An 18,509-nucleotide genomic window follows, 5' to 3' on the forward strand; every position below is an offset into this window, starting at 1 on the left:
GTCCATTCCCAAATCACAACAGCTGCTCTCCGGCCAACATTCCATCTGGTGAATCATGGAGGGAAACAGCAGTGGAGGTTATCAAAACTAATGATGGACAAAACTGTGACCGTGAATCAGAGAGAGGCCCCCCCAGCTTCAAGGTAGGGTCCCCATCTGAGGATGTGGGAAACTGGCACCCTCGTGCCTTGCTGGTGGGAATGTAAAATGGTGCAGCCGTTGTGGAACACAGTTTGACAGTGCATCAAAAAGTTAAAGATGGAATCACCATGCGACCCAGCAATTTCACTCCTAGGTGTATCGTATACCCAAAAGGATTGAAAACAGGCATTAAAACAAATACAGCTGACCATTGAACAATGAGGGGGGTCAGGGACACCGACCCTCCGCCCAGTTGAAAATCTGCATTTAACTTACAGTCGGCCCTTCACATATGGAGTTCCCCCATATCCGAGGTTCCCTGTCCCCGGATTCAACCAACCACGGATCATGCAGTACCTCAGTATTGACTATTGAAAAACGTCTGCCGTGCAGTTCAAACTGATGTTGTTCAAGGGTCAACTTATATACACAGTTCATAGAAGCATTATTCAAATAGCAAATAGCAAAAAGATGGAAACAGCCAAAATGGCCATCAATGGATAAATGAATAAACAAATTGTGTTTTTATATATACATAAAGTATTTTAATATACGTAATTAGAGACACAGTTACGTATATAGTATATAATGGAATATTTCTCAACCATAAAAAGGAATGAGGTATGGATATGCGCCATGTGCTGAGCCTTGAAAACACTGCGCGAAGCGAAAGAAGCCAGACACAGAAGGTCCCGTGCTGTGTGGTTCCATTTACGTGAGATATGTAGGCCAGGCAGAGCCACGGGGACAGAGGCAGACGGATGGCGGCTGGATGCCGGAGGGCGGGAGGAATGGGGAGTGACCACGTAATGGGGACCGGGTTTCCTTTGGGGACGATGAAAATGTTTTGGAACTCGATAGCTGTGGTGGTGACACAACACTGTGAACGCACTAAATGCCACTGAATTGTTCACTTTAAAATAGTTAACTCTACGGGACTTCCCTGGTGGTCCAGTGGTTCAGAACCCGCCTTCCAATGCAGGGGACGCAGGTTCAATCCCTGGTCTGGGAACTAAGATCCCACATGCCACGGGGCAACTAAGCCTGCACGCCACAGCTAGAGAGAAACCCGCCGGCCGCAACTGAGGCCCAAACGCAGCCGAAAATAAAATAAATAAATACATTTAGGAAAAAAAAAAGGGGCTTCCCTGGTGACGCAGCGGTTGAGAGGCCGCCTGCCGATGCAGGGGACACGGGTTCGTGCCCCGGTCCGGGAAGATCCCACGTGCCGCGGAGCAGCTGGGCCCGTGAGCCATGGCCGCTGAGCCTGCGCGTCCGGAGCCTGTGCTCCGCAACGGGAGAGGCCACAACAGTGAAAGGCCCGCGTACCGCCAAAAAGAAAAAAAATGTATCACAGAGCTAAAAAATACAACCAACTAGTGAATATAACAAAAAAGAAGCAGACCTCACAGATATAAAGAACAAACTAGTGGTTACCAGTGGGGAGAGGGGAGGGGGGGAAGGGAAATTTTTAAAAAAATAGTTAACTTTATGTTGTGCGAATTTCAGCTCAGTTAAAAATCTGTGAATGGTTCCCAGCCCAGAATGAAGAGAGGTCCCTGGAGCTCACTGCTGTGTGCCTCAGGGCAAGGTGATTGACCTCTCTGTGCCTCAGCTTCTTGGTTTATCAACGAGAGACAGTAACACCTGCTTTCAGAGTTGTTCCTAAGATTACAGATCATTTACATTATGTGCCTGGCATGTATTAACTATTATGAAAAAAAATAGGAGACACCCTGATGTGAACATTTCTAGAATGGAATGGAATGGCTCTAGAATGCAGAGCCAGGGTCCTCGCTGACATTCTTCAATCAATAAAACAGGTGGTCTGGTTGTCAGAATATACTACCTCCCTCTTGAGAATCGGTTTATAAGAGAGAGGAACAAACGTTACTATTGTATCACCTTCTGCTTACACAACTATCAAATAGGAATCACCAGGTTGGAACTCAGCATTTACTGTGTGCCAAATACTTTCCTTGTTGGAGCTCGCCCAACCCTGGAGGCCTTAAGCGTGTGTCATTATTCCTGTGGGTTTGAGAGCTAGGCGAGCCCTCGGAGTGGGTGGGGAGGCCCAGAGAGGTGATTCGTTGCCCACCATCACACAGCTTAGGACCCACGTCCTAGCCCCTTTGGGAGGTCCCTTTCCACCTCTCCAAGGTGCACTGGAGGGCAGCTCAGAAATTTGCTAGAAAGCAGAAAAAAAATCCTACATGAGATTTGAAATCTGACATGAAGGACAGGTGACGTGCACCCCAGAAACTCAGCAGTACACCCCGAAAGTCAGTGTCCCTGTAGAATTTTTCAGAAGAGTGGCTATATCTCAGCAAGCTTAGCTTTCACTGCAGTTTCGACCCTAGATTATTAAGCTGAATACAAACAGCCCATTTGCAAGAGATGATAAATGATTTAAAATATAAATAAATACATTGAATCTTACCAGCAGCTCAATTAGCAAAAAAGAGAAAGAGAGAGAGATTTACCTGTGCTGAGGAAGGCACGTGTGAATGGGTAAAACCCTGTAGGAAGAGTAAATTGACAATATCTTTTAAAAGCCTTTCAGGGGCTTGCCTAGTGGCGTGGTGGTTAAGAATCCGCCTGCTAGTGAAGGGGACATGGGTTCAAGCCCTGGTCCAGGAAGATCCCACATGCCGCAGAGCAACTAAACCCGTGCGCCACAACTACTGAGCCTGCGCTCTAGAGCCTGAGAGCCACAACTACTGAGCCCGCGCACCACAACTACTGAAGCCCTCGCACCTAGAACCCATGCTCCGCAACAAGAGAAGCCACCACAATGAGAAGCCCGCGCACCGCAACAAAGAGCAGCCCCCGCTCGCTGCAACTAGAGAAAGCCCGCGCGCAGCAACGAAGACCCAACGCAGCCAAAAATAAATAAATAAATTTATATTTTAGAAAAGCTTTCAAACGTTCACACCCGCTCTGATCGCGCCGCCGGCATGCAAGATGGCGGTGAGGAAAGACAAGAAGCCTAAGAAGTCAACCTGGAAGTTTAATTTGGACCTTACTCATCCAGTAGAAGATGGAATTTCCGATTCTGGAAATTTTGAACCGTTTCTACGGGAGAAGGTTAAAGTGAATGGAAAAACTGGAAATCTTGGGAATGTCGTTCACGTTGAACGCTTCAAGAATAAAATCACAGTTGTTTCTGAGACACAGTTCTCTAAAAGGTATTTGAAACACCTTCCCAAGAAATACCTTCAAAAGAACAATCTTCGTGATTGGCTCCGTGTGGTCGCATCCGACAAGGAGACTGATGAACTGCGTTACTTCCAGATTAGTCAAGATGAAGATGGATCCGAGTCTGAGAACTAGACGAAGCCGTCCCTTTCAGGGCTTTGCTTGCTAACAAAACCAATCAAGTATACGAGAGAAGCATCTTGAAATGGACCTTTAGTTTATCAGTGAATGAAAAACATTACTCTGTATGTTAAGCATTCATCTCTTTGATTTAAGTGTATCCTGGCTTTCCTTTAATACTTTTTTTTTTTCTTTAATACTTTAAAAAAAATTTTATTGCGGTGTGGTTGATCTACAATGTTGTGTTAGTTTTGGGTATACAGCAAAGTGAGTCAGTTACACACATGCACTCCTTTTCTTTTTTAAGATTCTTTTCCCATATAGGCCATTACAGAGTATTGAGTAGAGTTCCCTGTGCTATACAGCAGGTTCTTATTAGTTATCTGTTTCATGTATAGTAGGATGTACATGTCAGTCCCAATCTCCCAGTTTATCCACCCCCCCGCCCCCCCACCCTTATCCCCTGGTAACCATAAGTTTGTTTTCTACATCTGTTGCTCTACTTCTGTTTTGTAAATAAGTTCTTTTGTACTCCTCTGTTGTTGCTTTTTTTAATACTTTCTGTAAGCAGTATTTAAATAGCCTATAGCTGGTGGAATTTCTTCCAGGATTTCTGAAGTGTGCTACTTTCACAAACGTCCTTGAGTTAAAGTATAGAGTGAAAAAATGAAGCACAATTTTGGGTGTAACTTTATAGAATAAAATATTTAAATTCTCGAAAAAAACCCCAAAAAACAAAAAAAACGTTCACACACTTTCACCCCATAATTTCCCCTTCTAGGACTCGATCCTAAAAAACACAGAAGAACGGATAATGTTTTATGTCCCCAATGCTAATCAAAGTATTATTTATAATGGAAAAGTAGAAAAAGCCTAGAAGACCAACAGTAGGGCTACAGTTCAGTAAATCATTACACAAATCCATACAATGGAATAGTAAGCAGTCATTAAATGATCCTAATAATATGGGAAAATGCTTATGATATAATATTGTTCAAAAAAGCAGGATAACGTAGAGACAGATTCATAGAGACAAAAAGTAGAATGGTAGTTGCCAGGGGCTGAAAGGAAGGGAGAATGGTGAGTTATTATTTAATGGGTACCAAGTTGCAGTTTGGGAAAATGAAAAAGTTCTCAAGATGGATGAGAGTGATGGTTGTGCGAAAATGTAAATGGACTTAATGCTACTGAACTGTACGTTTTAAAATGGTTAAACAATGTTCATTCCAGCACTATTTACAATAGCCAGGACATGGAAGCAACCTAAGTGTCCATCAACAGGTGAATGGATAAAGAAGATGTGGCACATATATACAATGGAATATTACTCAGCCACAAAAAGAAATGAAATTGAGTTATTTGTAGTGAGGTGGATGGACCTAGAGTCTGTCATACAGAATGAAGTAAGTCAGAAAGAGAAAAACAAATACCATATGCTAACACATATATATGGAGTCTAAAAAAAAAAATGGTTCTGATGAACCTAGGGGCAGGACAGGAATAAAGACGCAGACATAGAGAATGGACTTGAGGACACGGGGAGGGGGAAGGGTAAGCTGGGACAAAGTGAGAGAGTAGCATGGACATATACACATTACCAAATGTAAAATAGATAGCTAGTGGGAAGCAGGTGCATAGCATGGGGAGATCAGCTCGGTGCTTTGCAACCACCTAGAGGGGTGGGATAAGGAGGGTGGGAGGGAGGCGCAAGAGGGAGGGGACACGGGGATATATGTATGCATATAGCTGATTCACTTTGTTATGCAGCAGAAACCAACATAACACTATAAAGCAATTATACTCCAATAAAGATGTTAAAAAAAATGGTAGATTTTGTTATGTGCATTTTTTACCACAATAAAAAAAGCAGGATAAAAAACATACATATATGATATGATCCTAACCACATAAGAAAAAAAGTTATATACGAAATATTACCAACAAAATAGAACAAAATAGTAATATTGGTTGCCTCTTGATAAGAGATAGATGACTTTAGGGTCTTCCCTGGTGGCGCAGTGGCTAAGACTCCATGCTCCCAATGCAGGGGGCCTGGGATTGATCCCTGGTCAGGGAACTAGATCCCACATGCTGCAACTAAGAGTTCGCGTGCCACAACTAAGGAGCCCGCCTGCCGCAACTAAGACCTGGTGCAACCAAATAAATAAATAAATATTTAAAAAAATAATATCTAAAAAAGAAGGAGAGAGACAGATGACTTTAATTTTCATGTCTCTATTTTTCTGTATTTTCTATATATTCTATTATGTGGATGTACGTTGTAATATTCAGGAAAAAATAAACTTGAATTTTTAAATGCAGCCTAATTGAACAAAGGAAGAATTAAGAGTTTCTAGCGTAGCTTTTTCCCACAATTTGCTCACAAATATAACAACCTACCATCCGCATTCTTTTCAGAGATGAGAAATTGTTCTATAAAACAATTTTAAAACCCAGCATTTCAGAAGAAAAAAATTATGGAAGATAAAGTCCGTGTGTGTTTACAGTGTCTTGATTTGCTATCATGTTTCGTCTTAACCCGTCTTATTCTCTTTAATTCCCCATGAACTTAGAAGACACAGTCACAGTGCAGCTAAAATTTTGCCTTTGCTATGACTTAGTTTATGAATGTTATAAATATAACTGATTTGTAAGGGAGAAAGCACATTCTTGGCAAAAACCAAATGTCTCTTAAGATGGGCTTAATTAAAACAAAATACTCTCTAAATAGAATACCTCATCAGAATGCATGAAAATTTTAGAAGTTGGACATGACAAAGTAGGTTTAAAGACATAAGATTATTTAAAGCAAAACATTCTTCTCTGTAAGAGACCCAAAATACGTCTAAGGGTGCACGAAAAGTCAAGACTGCAGAACAAAGACTCTGTGTTTGAAATTTTAAGCCAAGAAATACGACCGTAATCTGGGTGAGATTAGACAAAACCAGGAAGGTGATAAAGTAGCAGAAGGAAGTGCCTTTCAACAGAAGAATTTTAGGCTTTATAGAGAGACCTTAGCTCTAAAAATGACGGTGGCAAGCGGCCACGGTCAAGGCAAAACTTCATGGTTAAAAGACAAAGGGCATTTTTAAAAGTTATTTCCATGTTCCCCCTCTGGAAAGGGTTTTTTCATTTGCTCACTTAACTATGAAATTTTACTACATTTCCCAAATGATCTTGACCACATACCGTGGAAGTAACCAGGAATGAAGCCCTCCCAATTTGAATTTCTGAAACAGCTACGAGTTGAAGGCACACCTAGTGCAGCCTCATATTCCAAAGGGTCAGTTAAAAACAACCTCTGAAGAGCAACAGCCTTTAAAATGCATTTGCCAAAAAGCAAGCATCCCATTTTAAGTTCAAAGCTTTATCTGTTCTGTTTGCCGACACTTAAAAGGTAAATTTGGGGGAGATGTTGGATTGTCGAGTCCCATGGGGCAGATGTTTTTTTTTTATCAGTAAGGACCCTGAATGCCTGGGTCTGCTCACCTGGGCCTCCTGCACCCAGCATCCCTGGCCAGACCCTTGTTTTCATTGTTGATCCACCTAAGAAACGTTGTGTGGTTGAAAAGCACATAAGACTAAATTATATTTAATTTTTCCACATGCAGTTAAATAACTAACTCAAGAGTATATCATTTTTTACCTGTCTATCTGGAATTCTCAGGGCCTGAAGGGTTTTAAGATAATTTTTCAAGGATGGGTAAACTCAGAGTACTTACATGTTTCCCAAGTAAAGAACTTACTTTCTGTTTCCAAAAATATCAAATGCTCTGAGCAGCATCATATTCTTTATCTTTTTTTTTTTCCAGGCAGAATCAGAGTGGGCTGGGATAAAGGTAAAGTACCTCTTTATAGTGAGGTACGCTACACTCTGAACCTTTCAATGTTGTGATTAATCGCTCTAGACTTTTATGAGAGATGCCTGGGAGTCATTACTTGGGGAAGGATTGGGGAAGGTAATTGGGACATATTTGCGTTTTAGAAAGATGTGTGTGGGAGAGGGAGGTTTAGAGGGTCGAGACAGGAGGCAGAAAGACAAGTTTGGAATTCGATGCTGGTCAAAGACAAGGGTCCAAGCTCTGATGGTAGAAGTGGAGATGGACAGGGAGAAGTGGTCAGATTCAGATATAAAAAGAGAGAGATTCGGCAAGATAGCATCTTTATCCTTGTTCTAGTTACTACTGCTGTGTAACAAGCCAGCCCCAAACCTAGAGGCATAAAACAACGCTTCTGTTATGTTGATGGATTTTGTGGGTGTGGAATTAACACTGGGCACAGCAAGGATGGCTTGTCCCTCCTCGTTGGTGTCTGAGGCTTCAGCTGGGACGATTCAAAGGCTGGGAGGCGTGGGGGGCAATTGGATGGCTGGGGGCTGGAAGCATCTGGAGGCATCTTCACTCACTGTTTGGCAACTGATGCCCGTTTTCAGCCAGGACCTTAGCTGGGGCTGACAGCCAGAACACCTATGTGTGGTCTGTGCTTCCTCACAGTATGGTGGCCTCATGTAAGGTCTTTGACATGATGTCAACTCAGTGCCCCAAACACAAGTGTTCCAGTGAACAAGGCAAGAGCTGAATAGCCTTTTATGACCCAGCCTTGGAAGTCATTTAGTGTCATATGTCACATTAGTTACAAGTGAGTCATAAATTTGCCCAGATTCAAGGAGTGGGGGTGATTTGCACTCCATCTCTTGATGGGGTGACAAGGTTCTAGAAGGGCATGTGGGACAGGAGTTCTTGTTGTGGCCATCCTTGTGAAATACAATCTGCCGCAACCATCAACCATTCTCTCTGCAATGGCCAAGTGCCAGCCCAGGTAATCCCCACAATGACCACGAGACAGGTGTTATCAACTCATTTCACAGGCTTAGTGAGGTTGAGTGGCTCGTCCAAGGGTATTAGGCCAATGAATGAAAGACCCAGAACCAGGGGGTCTGACTCCGAAGTCCCTTTCCTTATCCGTTCTCTGGGTGTAAGTGATTATGGGGGTCTGAGGACAGGAAAAGTAGAAGTCAGGACCCACACATTGGACGATGAAGGGAGAACAGGAGAAGGGACAGGCTTTTGTTGTGGCATCGAGGTGAGGCCAGTGCTGGAACCCTGCAGAGATGCCCAGGACAGAGCTAAATGTCTGGACCGCAAGTGCCCAGAGAGCCAGAATGGGAGCTATCAGCTGGGAAGAGGGTGTGGAGGTGGAGGGAGAGGAAGCCGCTGAGCACCGAGGTCCAGAAAACACCAGGCTGTTCCCTGGAGAGGACCGGAGAACGGGGCGCTGGGCAGGGATTGGCGGTTGGGTCAGACGAGAGGCCGGGGCCGGAAGCACTGAGACCATGGACGTTAGGCTGATGGAGGACCCACCAGGAACGCAGACTGTCATTGTAGAGCCATGAGGCTGATCCAAAAGAACCTATCATCTGAAAATACCGTGCTAAGTGAAAGAAGCCAGGCACAAAAGGCCACACGTTATGTGACTCCATTTATCCGTGCAATGCCCAGAGTCGGCAAATCCATAGAGACAGAACACTGGGGCTGCGCGGAGGACGGAATGAGCCTGGGGTTTCCTCCTGGAGTGACGAAAACGTCTGGAACTAGACAGTAGCGATGGTTGCGCAACATCCTGAATGTACTAAACGGCCACTGACAGTCAATTTTGTGTCATGTTTTATGACAATAAAAAAAAATCATCCCATATCCATAAAGGGAAAAATGGGTACATTGAACCTCATTAAAACTAAAAAGATTTGCTCTGCAAAAGACCCTGATAAGGCTATGAGGAGACATCTCACAGACTGGGAAAAATTATTTGCAAATCACATAGCCAACAAAGGACTCGTGTTGAGAATATATAATTTTCAAAACTCAACAGTAAAAAAAAAAAAAAGTGGGCCACTTGGATCCAGTGAAAAGGGAGTGGAGGAGAAATGCCTTTCCACGGCTCTCTTTAACGAGAAGTAGTCTGTGCGATTATCTGACCAATGTCTGTGTGTCCCCAGTTAGAGCCCAGAAAATCAGTTACTAGGCCTGGTTTTGCTCACTATGTGTCCCACGCCTGGCCCAGCGGCCAGCACACAGTAGAAGCAGAATAAATATGAATGAATGAATGAACAAACCAATGAGCAGGGGCAGGGACCTGGTAAGTGCTGGCCAGATGGACCTAGAACCTCTAAAGTATGATGACTGGAGATCCCATTGACACAGACCCCCAAAAACAGCAACGAGGAGCACATTCGTTCATTCATTCATCCGGTGAATATTTGTTGAGCACCTACTGTGTGCCAGACTCTGTTTTAAGCATATGAACTACATCGACGATCAAAACACACAACAATCCCTGCACTCATGGAACGTAATTTTACTCCATATGAAAAGACAAGGCATTATTCACAGCAGCCGAAAAATGGTAGCAACCCAAGGATCCATGGACGGATGAATGGATAAACACAATGCGTCCATCCATCCAACAGAACACTCCTCAGCCTTAGAAAGGAAGGAAATTCTGACACCTGCTACAACGTGGACGAACCTCGAGGACATTACGCTAAGTGAAATAAACCAGACGCGAAAGGACAAATACCGTGTGATCCCACTTCTATAAGGTCCCTGGAGGAGCCAGATCCATAGAGACAGAAAGTAGAGGGTGGGGCCCGGGGCTGGGGGAGGGGGAGGGGAGTTAGTGTGTAATGGGGACAGAGTCTCAGTTTGGGAAGATGAAATGAGTTCTGGAAATGGACGGTGGTGATGGCTGCACAACAATGTAAGTGCACTTAATGCCGCTGAATTGGATGCCTGAAACTGGTTAAAATGGTAAATTTTGTGTTAAGTGTGTTTTACCACAATTAAAAACATTCTAATAATAAGGGCTGTGGAGAAAGGAAATTTGTGAACAAGATTACCATTTTAAGGAGGGCAGTCAGAGTTTGTTCATACTTCTATTCATATTCAATTGATAGGATTTTTAGCTGCTCTTGAGAGATAGAATGGCATTACAAATTATTGAGGGGAGGATATCTGTGCAACGAAGATCACTTAAGGGAATTCCCTGGCGGTCCGGTGGTTACGACTCAGCGCTCTCACTGCCGAGCCCGCAGGTTCCATCCCTGGTCGGGGGAAATAAGATCCCACAAGCCATGTGGCGGCGTGACCAAAAAAACTAAAGCTAAAACTTAAAAAAAAATTTTTAAAAAGAGAGCAGGGGACTTCCCTGGTGGTGCAGTGGTTAAGAATCCACCTGCCAATGCAGGGGACACAGGTTCCAGCCCTGGACCGGGAAGATCCCACATGCTGCGGAGCAACTAAGCCCGTGCGCCACAACTACTGAAGGCTGTGAGCTCTACGGCCCATGCCGCGCAACTACTGAGCCCACGTGCCACAACTACTGAAGCCCAAGCGCCTAGAGCCCGTGCTCCGCAACAAGAGAAGCCACCGCAATGAGAAGCCAGTGCACCGCAAAGAAGAGTAGCCCCCGCTCACCGCAACTAGAGAAGCCTGCGCGCAGCAACAAAGACCCAACACAGCCAAAAATAAATTAATTAATTAATTAATTAATTTTTTTAAAAAAAGAGAGCGATCACTTTATTTATATCCTTCTGTTATCCAGAATAAAGGGTGGTGAAGATTCTGGATAGTCAAGAGCTATGTCTGACACTGTTGAAAGATTTCCCCGAACCTTTCTGTTGAAAATAAGTATAAACTGGGAAATCATACCACTGACCTGCCTTGATAAACATACTATACTTAACTAAAGTACCTAATTTTTATTTTTTTTAAGGAGCAAGACTTGAATGAGGTGAGGGGGTGGGAAGCAGGTCAAAGAACGAGGCTTTGGGGGACAGACACAGAGGCTGCTGCGGCTGGAATCAGTGACACATGAGGCAGGAGAGGAGGTCAGGAAAGAACCGGGCACAGATGACACAGGACCTGGGAGGCACTGTTAGGGCTTGACTTTTAATCTACATCAGAAGGAGAGGAAGAAGCTTTTGTGCCAACCATCAGATCAATTTCCACAAAGCAACAAAGAAAAGATCCCGAGGCTCTGTTCCCAGGGCTGGTTTTAGCTTCTCACCCAGGGATGTTATGGGTTTTCCTGCTGCTGAATCCACACCAGAATCAGAGGCTCCCAGGAAAAAAAATGGGGGCGAGGAGGGTCACAGGCTCTTAAGAAAACTCGATAAAAACTTAACAGACCATTGGTCCACACGACTAATATCTCAGTTTCAAGCATGAGCTCAGGGAAACCTGGGAGCTGTCTTGGCTTCTAAGGTACTAAACAACCCTATGCTTCAGGACGATAACTCCCCAACATAAATGAAACAAAATACAATGGGAACTTTCCTGGCTTTCAAGTGAACGCTTTCATCGTAGTTCTGAAGTCTCATGTGCTACTGAATTACTATGCAGATGTTAAAAGGTATGAGGTAGGTCTCTACCAACCATGTGAAAAGATGTCCAGGATACATTATGAAATGGAGGGGGGAAAAAAAGCAGTTTTACAGCAGTTTGCATTCATCTCATTTGGGTTTAAAAAAAAAACTATTTATGCGAATCGGTTTATAGTACATGCAAAAGCAAAAACATCCTCTGATATCAGTTAATATGGATACATATGTGCTAGAATAACAGAGAACGTTCACATTCTATGTTATATATTTCAGAAGTGCTGGAATTTTAAAATAATGAGCACGCATTACCTCTGTAGTCAGAAAAGATGATAAAAATGTTTTCAGTGGAATATCTAGAATACATAAATGTCTCTCAAAATCCAACAGTAAAAAAACTCTATACAATAAAAATAAACAAGAAATCTAGGGTAATTCCCTGGCCGTCCAGCGGTTAGGACTCAGCCCTTTCACTGCTTTGGCCTGGGTTCAATCCCTGGTGGGGGAACTAAGATCCCACAAGCCACACGGCTCGGCGAAAACAACAAAAAGAAAAAGAAATCTGATTTTAAAATGGGCAAAAGACATGCATAGATATTTCACTGAAATGAATATAGAGATAGCGAACAAGCACATGAAAAGATGTTCAACTTCATTAGCCGTTAGGGAAATGCAAATTAAGACCACAATGAGATATCACTATGCATTTGTCAGAATGGTTAAAATTAAAAATAGTGACAATACCAAATGCTGGTGATGATGTGGAGAAACCAGATCACACATCCATTGCTGGTAGGAATATAAAATAATATAGCCTCTCTGGGAAACAGTCTGGTGGTTTCTTACAAAACTAAATATGTACTGACCATATGGCATTTATCCCAGCAAAATGGAAATCTATGTTCACACAAAACCTGTGCATGAATGTTCATAGCAGCTCTATTTGTAGTAACTCAAAGTGGAAACAATAAAATTGTCCTAGAACAGGTGAATGGTTACACAAACTGTGAGTTATCTATACCGTGGAGTATTATGCATCAATAAAGAAGTAAATGACTAATGCGATGCAACAACTCGGATGAGTCTCCAGGGAATTATGCTGAGTTAAAAAAGCCAATATCAAAAAGTTACATACTGTATGATTCCATCATAGAGACAGAAAGCAGATTAGAACTAGTGGTTGCCTAACCATGGGGGGCAGGAAGAAAAGCAAGTGTGGCTAGTTCACACAAGGGACCCTTGTGTGATGGAACCGTCCTGCCTCTTAATTGTGATGGTGTTTACATAAATCTATGTGTGCGATAAAATTGCATACAGGCACACACACAAATGAGTAAAACTGGTGGAATCTGAATCAGTTCTGTAGATTTTATCAATGTCAATGTCCTAGTTATTATATGTTACATTATCTACACAGATGTTACTATCTGTATAATAACATATTATATTACTATAGTCATGCAAGATGTTACCACTGGGCAAAACTGGATGAAGGGTATAGGGCACCTCCCTGGACATTTTGGTAACTTCCCATGAATTTAGAATTATTATTTTTCCAAAGTTAAAAAACTCATATGGGGACAGATATAAAGTTCCTCTGGATTAAAAATACCCACTTTCATCAAACATTTTAAAATATTTCTTCCATTTCCACTTAACATGTATCTTACGGCGATGGATTCTTTGGGACTTTAATGAATTATTTTAACATATCTTTCAGCTTGTATGTCAAAAAAAGTTCCATCATCTAATCTGATAGATTTTTATGGGATAACTCAGGACATCTGTATCTGCCACAGTTTCACAAATTATAATCTATAAACCACCTGGTATGCATAAAAAGATGCAGATTCTGGGGCCCATCCAACCCTTCTAAATTGGGTTATCTGGAGATAGGATCTGGCCGTCCGCCCTTGTATTAAGCATCTGCAGCGGTTCTTAGGATGCGTCAAGCTCAAGAACCACTGGTACAGTTTATGAAACTGAAGTTAGCGCTCCAAACAAAACAAATATTTTGCATGGTTCAGAAGAAAACACTAGAGAGCTGACTAAAGTGACCGTGACCTTATATAATTTTCTGACATTAAAAAGAAAACAAAGTCTTCCAAATGTCAAATACAAAAATGGATCCTAGGAGAATAGAAGTCTCCAAAGGGTAATAATTTACAAACTCCAGATCTAGGAATGGCACTGAAATTCAATTTCACTTATTGAATTTCATATATGTCCACTGTTCTGGCATGTAAAGAGGAAAATGATGCAAGGTGGGGGGGAGGGGCAGTTGGGCTGAAAATCCACCATTCTAGCATGGTCCCAAGGGCCAGTATGGTCCAGCAGGCTGGCTGAAAACAGCCCAGATGTGCATCAGCTAATGAACAGGAAAACAAATTTTGGTGTGTCCATGCAACAGAATATTATTCAACCATAAAAAAGAATGAAGTACTGGGACTTCCCTGGTGGTCCAGGGGTTAAGAATCGGCCGCCCAATGCAGGGGACACGGGTTCCATCCCTGGTCCAGGAAGATTCCACATGCCGTGGAGCAACTAAGCCCATGCACCACAACTATTGAGCCTGTGCGCCTAGAGCCCGTGCTCTGCAACAAGAGAAGCCACCACAGCGAGAAGCCTGCGCACCACAATGAAGAGTAGCCCCCGCTCGCCACAACTAGAGAAAGCCTGCGCACAGCAACAAAGACCCAACGCAGCTGAAAATAAATAAATAAGTTTATTAAAAAGAAAGCTGAGGAGCCCAAACTCTAGCAAGCAGAAAGCAGGGACACTAAAAACTTGGCCAAAAACACAAACGCTGTTTAAAGTAGTTTCTGGGTTGTTGTTTTTTTTTAATGTTTTTGGCCGCACCATGTGGCATGTGGTATCTTAGTTTCCCAGCCGGGGATCAAACCTGTGTCCCCTGCATTGGAAGCAGAGTCTTAACCACTGGCCCACAGGAAAGTCCCTAAAGCAGTTTTTATGTGGGACTTCCCTGGCGGTTCAGTGGTTAAGACTCTACGCTTCCACTGCAGGGGGAACGGGTTCGATCCCTGCGTGGGGAACCAAGATCCCCCATGTTGCATGGTGTGGCCAAAAGATAGAGTAGTTTTGGGGTCTCCCAGCAGGCCTCAAAGTTACTGTCCAAATAAATTCAGCAGACTTTCTTCAAGACCATTTACGAGGGATTTCCCTGGTGGCGCAGTGGTTAAGAATCCACCTGCCAATGAAGGGGACACGGGTTCAAGCCCTGGTCTGGGAAGATCCCACAGGCTGCGGAACAACTAAGCCCGTGAGCCACAACTACTTAGCCTGTGCTCTAGAGCCCGTGAGCCACAACTACTGAGCCCACATGCCGCAACTACTGAAGCCTGCGCGCCTAGAGCCCGTGCTCCGCAACAGGAGAAGCCACGGCGATGAGAAGCCCACTCACTGCAACGAAGACCCAACGCAGCCGGAAAAAAGACCATTTAAGAGTTGACTGTGATCTCCAACACTGAAGTTGGCCATGGCTGGGAAGGGGTGAGGCTGGGCCACCTGCCCAGGCAGCCCGCCATGAAAACCCACACACTTAGGCTAGTAAGCACCCAGACACTGTTGGTTGACTGAGTACATAACCTTTTTATTTTTACCTTTTAAATATTTCTAACAGACTTTACTTATTTCACATACTTCTGATTCTCATCCCTGACTATTCATCACGAACCTTCCCCTCATAGTATTTTCTCTTTAACCACCAACAATCATGCCAATAGTAACCGGATCTGAACTTTGGCAGTAGAACAATGCTTCCTGGTGACCCCAATGTACACACATAGTACTGAGGACATATCTGCATGTGGGATTAGCAACTATGAGACTGAAAATTAGTTTTTGATCTCATTTGAACCAGTTTGCTAGTAGGAAGTTTGAAAAAGAAGTCTTAACACTATTAGAGCTAGCTAGTAAAACTCTGATTTCCTAGTATTTAAAGGCATTTAAGCTCTCAAGCAGACGGTGACTCTACTCCCAATTGTCTCTGCTGCTGGTTGGGCGTCTAGCATGTGCCAAGTTCAGACAAAGTACTCTGCATGCTTTAGCACCCAAGGTCCTCCACAATGGCCTAAGGACGGGAACATGACCAACACCGTAACGAAGACAGCTGAGGGACAGAGGTTATGTGCCTTGCCAGGGTCACCCAGGAGTAAGTAAGTGGTGGAGGCAGGATCCAGATCCTGGTCTGAATGCCAGCAACCCCCGCAGTCTTCCTGCAGAGGCCCCTGAACATAGAGCTTCATACTGGCTAACGCACTGTGTGTGTGTGTGTGTGTGTGTGTGTTTGCATGTGTGTTCGTGTGAACTTTTCTTTTATTGTGACAATATATCCAAAACATAAAATTTACCATTTTAACCATTTTTAAGTGCGCACTTCAGTGGCATTAAGTACATTCACATTGTCGTGCAACCGTCACCACCAACCATCTCCAGAACTTTGTCATCTTCCCAAACGGAAACTCTGTCCATCCCCCATCCCCAGCCCCTGGCACCCACCCTTCTATATTCCGTCTCTATGAATCTGACTACAGTAGGTTCCACAATCTAAATGGAATCATACAATAGGTGTCCTTTTGAGTCTGGTTTATTTCACTTAGCATAAATTTTTTCAAGGGTGTGTTTGTGTTTAACGTTAAAAAAGCAACCGCAGGCACTTCCTAAAGGAAAATACTCTGTTTACCTGCAAACTTTGAAGACAAAGCCTGACTCTGGGGGTTGCCACCAGAGTTGAAGGAGGCTGACACCTGCACCCCTGAAACAATGGGGAGAGCCCCAAGACCAAGTGATTCCCAAAGACACAGAAATGGATCAGACCCAGTGAGCTAAGCCAGCAGATGTACAGGGTTGACCCCAAAGAGGTTAGTGGACTCTTTAATTTACATTTTGGGGGATGCCTTTCTGGGTCAGGTATATGCTGTTAATCATTGATGAAGGTAAACTTTCTAGTTTAAAAAAAAAAGAAATCTTGGTTCTAGAAAAGAATTCACCGTTCATAGATGTCCATAGAAATTCTCAGTTTTTCTTCTTTCCTTTTCACCCCAGAGAGCTTCATTGAACAGAAGCAGCACCTGTCTTTCCCAGATTTAAGCTATTTAACAAGCAGCTATTTTTGCTAATCTTTTGGATTACTCTTTCTAATTGCCTGAGAAACAGCGCCTTAAAAAGGAAAAATTTCTGCCTTAGAACTTATACCAGGTTGAAAATAGTCATGATCAGTTAAAAAAAAATAATACTGCGTAAGTACCCAAAAGATTTACCTTAAAAACTGGTCCAACTGGCTAAAAATAACCTCTAAACAAATAACAAAACCTAGACGAGGACCCGTGGAAGAACCAGAGCCAACAGATTCTTCAGAAGTGAGGCTGGAGGATTGACCAGCTCCAGGCTTAGTTTGATCTGGTGCAAAGATCAAAGGCTGGTGCAGGTCCCTAAGGACAACAGCAACAAAAGCAAAAATAAACAAATGGGCCACATCTAACTCAAACGCTTCTGCACAGCAAGGGAAAGCATCCACAAAATGAAAAGGCAACCTCCAAAATGGGAGAAAATATTTGCAGTCAGCCATCTGATAAGAGGTTAATATCCAAAAGATGTAGAGAACTCACACAACTCAATAGAGTAAAAAAAAAAAAAATCTGATTTAAAACTGGGCACTACCAAACGTAAAATAGATAGCTAGTGGGAAGCAGCCGCATAAGCACAAGGAGATCAGCTCGGTGCTTTGTGACCACCTAGAGGGGTGGGATAGGGAGGGTGGGAGGGAGGGAGACGCAAGAGGGAAGAGATATGGGAACATATGTATATGTATAACTGATTCACTTTGTTATAAAGCAGAAACACACCATTGTAAAGCAATTATACTCCAATAAAGATGTTAAAAAAATAAAACTGGGGACAAGGGGCTTCCCTGGTGGTCCAGTGGTTAAGAATCCACCTTCCAATGCAGGGAACGTGGGTTTGATCCCTAGACGGAGAACTAAGATCCCATGTGCCTCGGAGCAACTAAGCCCGCATGCCACAACTTCTGAGCACTCGAGCCACAACTAGAGAGGCTGTGTGCTGCAACGAAGATCGCGTGCAACTAAGACCCTACACGGCCAAAAATAAATAAATAAATATTTTTAAAATTCAAAAAAAAGAAAAAAGAAAACTGAGCACAAAAACTGCATATACATTTTTCCAAGGAAGACACACAAATGACCCACAAGTACATAAAAGGGGCTCAGCATCACTCACCATCAGGGAAATGCAAATCAAAACCACAATGAGATATCACCTCACATCTGTTAGGAGAGCGATTATCAAAAAGGCAAGAGATAACAAGCATTGGCGAGGATGTGGAGAAAAGGGAACTTTTGGACACTGTGGGTAGAAATGTAAATTGGTGCAGCCACTATGAAAAACAGTTTGGAGATTCCTCAAAAGAATTAAAAATAGAACTACCATACAAGCCAGCAATCCCGTTTCTGGGTATCTATCCAAAGGACGTTTAAACAGGATATTTTAAAAAAGATATCTTCACTCCCATGTTCATCGCAGCACGATTCACAATAGCCAAGATATGGAAGCAACCTAAGTGTCCATCAACAGACGAATGGATAAAGGAGATGTGGTGTATATACAATGGAATATTATTCAGCCATGAGAAAGA

At 43.1% G+C, this 18,509-nt stretch overlaps 1 protein-coding gene and 1 long non-coding RNA gene across 2 annotated transcripts in view; both read left to right on the forward strand.

Moving 5' to 3' along the window:
- The first annotated feature begins 3,084 nt into the window (after positions 1-3,084).
- LOC101273766 (60S ribosomal protein L22-like 1) lies at positions 3,085-3,489 on the forward strand. Its single transcript, XM_033426861.1, has one exon. It carries the CDS (start codon positions 3,106-3,108, stop codon positions 3,472-3,474), a length of 369 nt encoding a protein of 122 aa, XP_033282752.1. The 5' UTR covers positions 3,085-3,105; the 3' UTR covers positions 3,475-3,489.
- A 7,179-nt stretch (positions 3,490-10,668) lies between these two features.
- LOC125961467 (uncharacterized) overlaps positions 10,669-18,509 on the forward strand; it is a 96,117-nt gene continuing 88,276 nt past the window's right edge. The window contains exon 1 of the long non-coding RNA XR_007472209.1: positions 10,669-10,710. This is a non-coding gene — a long non-coding RNA (uncharacterized LOC125961467). The remainder of the gene's footprint in view (positions 10,711-18,509) is intronic.

The sequence above is a fragment of the Orcinus orca genome, chromosome 16, assembly GCF_937001465.1.
Source record: "Orcinus orca chromosome 16, mOrcOrc1.1, whole genome shotgun sequence".
Taxonomy (NCBI): domain Eukaryota; kingdom Metazoa; phylum Chordata; class Mammalia; order Artiodactyla; family Delphinidae; genus Orcinus; species Orcinus orca.